This window comes from Setaria viridis, chromosome 3 (genome assembly GCF_005286985.2).
Source record: "Setaria viridis chromosome 3, Setaria_viridis_v4.0, whole genome shotgun sequence".
NCBI classification, from domain to species: Eukaryota; Viridiplantae; Streptophyta; class Magnoliopsida; order Poales; family Poaceae; genus Setaria; species Setaria viridis.
In genome coordinates this window covers 49,491,354-49,496,253 of record NC_048265.2, presented here as the reverse complement: position 1 = coordinate 49,496,253, position 4,900 = coordinate 49,491,354, and the positions used below count along the sequence as shown (strand labels likewise).

Here is a 4,900-nt window from a genome sequence, read left to right as displayed (position 1 = left end):
GGTGATCGTGACCACAGGCAATTTGCGAACAAGGCGGAGCGGGTGAAGGCCGAGCTGTGGGTAAGTATTCGAAGCACTAGATTGCTTAATACACAAGTTTGGCTAGACATTCTTGAAAAAATACTTGTTTGCAATGTGTCTATACGCGGGACTTTTATAGATGCCAAGAGGGATTCGAGGCTAGGGCGGCCTCCGTCATTGAACTAGCCGCAAAGAAGCTCGTTAAGGACATGCACTACGAGGCGCGGGTTCAGGCCATCATCGACTTCTATGCTGAATACAAAAGGATGAGGGTCAAAAAAGAAGAGGCCAGGACAATGAACCTGACGAAGGAAGAATTCATGATGGTACGTACAAAAAGTTAATATTTAGTATTTTTGAGATTAATTACGCTTCACTTCTTTTGTTATATGTCACACACTTGATGATGTAGGTGCCTCCGTGGTGGTGCCGATCCTTTACCCGGTGCTGGGAACAAATGGTGGACGTGTGGTTGCAGCCCGGGTGGTTGGAGAACCACATTGCTTGCCGGGAGCGGCGTCTGCAGATGCCATATGCACCACACCATCAAGGCAGCCTGAGCCTTGATGAATACAAGGAAAAATGGGTACGTGAATTCATTTCTTTATTATCACACATAATGCACATAATACTGCATATTTTGTAATCCTTTTGTATTTTTGCCGCAGACGTCATCACATGAAGGCCAGGAGTGCTCCCGGTTCAAGGCATGGGTTATGTCCAAAAAGGGCAAGGCCTTGGCAGACATCGACTTCAACCCGGAGGACCCGCCCGAGGCATACAGCCATCCCAGCATCCACAGCCGCGTCACCGAGTACACAGCAATGGCGAGGGAGGTTCATGGGCTAGAGTTCGATCCGAGCTCTCAGGATATAGATCCTGAAATTGTGATGAGGGTGGGAGGAGGGAAGAAGCATGGCAGGTACTGGATTGGAGATAGCGTGATCGATACTGCCAGTACTCCCACCCTCTCCCAGATCCGAGCAAGGAGCACTGACTCGAGCCCCGCGATACGGGCACGGCCTACCGCTGCACAGTTACAGATGCAGGCTCTGCAGGTTATTCCTGTTTCTTTAATTTTTCATTCATTTTGTTCATATCTTGGCATTGGCAATAAGACATTGGGATGAAATATTGTAGGCCCAGGTGGAGGTAGAACGGAAGCGCCGGGAGGAACTAGAGGCGAGGATCGAGGCGGATCGGCAGCTAGAAAGGCAGAGGACGGAGCAGATGTTCCAATACATGCAGAGTGTCTTTCACAGTTTAGGTCAGACTCCACCACCTATGCCACCGAACCTATTCCCGCCACCTCCACCACCTCCTGCAGCTACTCCTGTGAGTCACTCTCAACCTTACAATCAATCTAGAGTTAAACTAGAAACTACAGGCACTACAGACTTACACTAGAAAAGTGACTAATACAATCTCTATAACTTTGTGCAGAATCAATTGGCGGCGTCCAATGCAGAATCTTCTTGGGGGCAGTGGCCACCTGCACATACTCCTCAGCCTCCTCATCCACCTCATCCTCCTCATCCTCCTCAGTGACTTGTGAACTAGAGGTGTTAGCTGTGGTAAAACTTGTGAATTACCTGTTTCGACGAGAACTTGTGAATGTTATTTGTGTGCTTGTGATGCTTGTGCTGCAATTTATATGCCTGTGGTGTAATTTATATGCATGTGCTTCTCTGGTTGTTTTTTTGAGAGGGGTCTTTTATACGTAACATTTTTGTTTTGTAGGGGGAGCTCGGGCACTTTGCCGAGTGTTAACACTCGGCAAATAGCCCATTTTCTGTTGTATCGACGTCTTTGCCGAGTGCCATTGTCTTGGCACTCGGCAAAGGTGCCAAAAAAATTTTGCAGAAGGGCCCTTTGCCGAGTGCCAAGGGACGGCACTCGGCAAAACATGCAACTTTGCCGAGTGCCGCAGGCAAACACTCGGCAAATGGCTAAACTAATCTGGCGGGCGGGGCTCCTTTGCCGAGTGCCGCATAGAATACACTCGGCAAAGATTCAAGATTCGCCGAGTGCAATGTAGAAATACACTCGGCAAAGGTTAAAGCTTCGCCGAGTGCAATGTGAAAATACACTCGGCAAAGGTTAAAGGTTCGCCGAGTGCAATGTGAAAATACACTCGGCAAAGGTTAAAGGTTCGCCGAGTGCCATCTCCAATACACTCGGCAAAGATTATAGGTTCGCCGAGTGTCCGCCGTCTGACACTCGGCAAAGGAGCCGTTACCGTCGCTGACCGTTACCATCTTTTTGCCGAGTGTTATACTTTGCCGAGTGTATTGTGGCACTCGGCAAAGAGTTTGCCGAGTGCCCGATGATCGACACTCGGCAAACTCACTGTTTGCCGTAGGAAACTTTGCCGAGTAAACGTCGCCGAGTGTTACACTCGGCAAACCCTTTGCCGAGTGTAATTGGCCCTTCGCCGAGTGCCCCAAGCACTCGGCAAAGTTACTGTTTCCGGTAGTGAGCCGCTGCTCGAGGGGTGCCCCGGCGAGGGCCGGCGGCCGCAGGAGATGCTGAGGTGCATCAATGTCGGGCTACTCTGCGTCCAGGAGGATCCGCAGCTCCAGCCCAGCATGGCGTCCGTCGTCGTCATGCTCAACAGCCGCTCCATCACGCTGCCGGCGCCCGACGCGCCGGCGTACGCGGTGCCGGCCTCAGCACTCAGCAGCATGGACGAAGTGGATCGATCAACGAACTTGCGCAGCATGAAGAACTTGCGCAGAAATTGATTTTGCGGTTCAGGGCTCAAGAGTCCGGTAAATTTCACACACAAACAGCAGTACGTACATCATCTGGATTAGACCGTGTATATTACAAATTTTACGTGCTACAGATCAACAGGACTGCCTACTGCAAGTACAGACAAAAGCAACTAGAGACAGAGCCTCACACGTACTCCTTGCGCTCATTTTTTATCCTTTCAAAGATAATCAATCAATCAGAAGCATCGGTAGAGGATAATTAAGAGTCCAATCTTATTACAGAAAATGTTTGAATTCTTTATCTCGAACGTCGTCAGCAGTATAAATTGAAGGCGAAACCCATGTCGCCATCCACAACAATCAGGCAAAGCGCCATAGCATAGCATCCTCCTAGCTCCAACTTCCAAGGCCTCCAATCCCACCACCAAGAGATGGCGTCGCCCAAGCTCGTCGCCCTGTTCCTCGCCTTCGCCGTAGCGGCAGCGGCGCTGCAGCCCTCGGAAGCGGCGAGGGTCCAAGCCCAGCAAGGGTTCAAGCCGGCGGTCGCAAGCCAGGAAGCAGAGAAGGTGGCCACCCAAGCTGACGGCGGCGTGCCGAGTGCGCCGACCCTTCCCGGCCTCCCCGCCGGCCAGCTCCCCCCGGGGCTACTGCCCGCCATCCTCGGCCTGCTCTTCCCGCCGCTGGGCGGCATCATCAGCATGATCCAACCGCTGCTCCCGCCGCCGGGGTCTCCGTCGCAACAAGGCGGCGTCCTAGGTGGCATCTTGCCGGGGACCTCGCCTTCGCCGCCGGCACCGGCGGAGTGCATGACGCCGCTATCGGCCATGATGCCGTGCACGGACTACCTCACCAACATGACCGTGCTGACACCCCCCGGCCAGTGCTGCGACGGGCTCAAGACCATCATCAGGGACGCGCCCATCTGCCTCTGCCACGGCATGACCGGCGGCTTGAACCAGTTCCTGCCCAAGCCCGTCGACCACCTCCGCATGACCGCCCTCCCGCTCGCCTGCGGCACCGTGCTGCCGATCCAAACCCTCTTCATGTGCAACTGTGAGTGTCTTGCATTGTTATTTTCAGCAGATTTTATATGTCCTTGCTAGGGAGATCGATCAATTGATGAGATGATGCATGTGTATTTGACAGCGAACCAGGTGCCGCCGATAATGCCGCCCACCCCTGCAGAGCCGCTGATGACGCCTGCTACACCGTAGATAGTTTTGTCGATCGAGATTATCTGTTGATACTGCACCTAGTGTATCCTCTAATTAGTTTTAAGATGGTTTTATGATAGTTTAGAAATTGAAGTCATCGTAAAGACTAGAGAGGAAGTAGATGGTATGAGGTCATATTAGTGCAGAGTTGCAGTCATGTACAATATAATGATGACTCATCAGTGGATTGGATGTTAAAGGAATTTCTGCCTTAACGTTACATCGATGTCATGATTTGCTTTTCGAGTCTGATCATGTATAGTAACTGCATATGGTAATTATTTCCGCCCAGAGAACCAATACAATGATACCAAGCCATCATATTGGACAGTGTTTTCAAAAGAAAATATGAAATTAGTTCTTTGATCTTATTCCTTACTTTCCAAATAAGATTTCTTACAAAGTTAGTTTTGACAAGCTGAAATATTAACTTGCCTTACAATTTGGAAACCAAATATGAAAATATTTTCTTACAATGATACCAAGCTGACGTGCAGATACAATGAAACGTTATCCTTTGATCTTATTCCTTACTTTCCAAATTGGAAGATATTTTATTAGTTTTGACATAAATCAAACTTCTCTAATTTAAACCAACTAAATTAGTTGCATATTACATCCATTATAATATGTGTTGGTATTTGTTATTGACTAAGATCGTGCACGTGCCTTGCTACATGCAATTCACATTCTATCTTACCAGAAAGAAACAAATTCAATATATATGTTTAATTACACTTCAATATGTTACTGATATATGGCGGTCCAAAACATATATATCAAACACCAATCCATCTATCCTATTTCTTTGCCTGTGATGCGCCAAAGAAAATGTTTTACAATGCCCGCTAGTCTTGTCCTCCAGGCAATATTCTTTTATTGCCCATAGCAACACACCGGCACGATCCTAGTCTGAAGTAAATGTTATAGATGCGAAGACAATGTCTG

General features: G+C 49.1%; 1 protein-coding gene across 1 annotated transcript; it reads left to right on the top strand.

Annotated features, from left to right (window-relative positions):
- The first annotated feature begins 3,102 nt into the window (after positions 1–3,102).
- On the top strand, positions 3,103–4,172 carry LOC117850931 (uncharacterized). The gene is made up of 2 exons (XM_034732819.2): positions 3,103–3,791; positions 3,885–4,172. Exons 1-2 carry the CDS (start codon positions 3,170–3,172, stop codon positions 3,950–3,952), a joined length of 690 nt encoding a protein of 229 aa, XP_034588710.1. The 5' UTR covers positions 3,103–3,169; the 3' UTR covers positions 3,953–4,172.
- The last annotated feature ends 728 nt before the right edge of the window (positions 4,173–4,900 follow it).

Coding starts and splice junctions, on each gene's coding strand:
- LOC117850931 (XM_034732819.2), top strand. CDS start 3,170: ATGGCGTCGCCCAAGCTCGTCGCCCTGTTCCTCGCCTTCGCCGTAGCG. Junction 3,792..3,884: donor AACCCTCTTCATGTGCAACT/GTGAGTGTCTTG, acceptor TGTATTTGACAG/CGAACCAGGTGCCGCCGATA.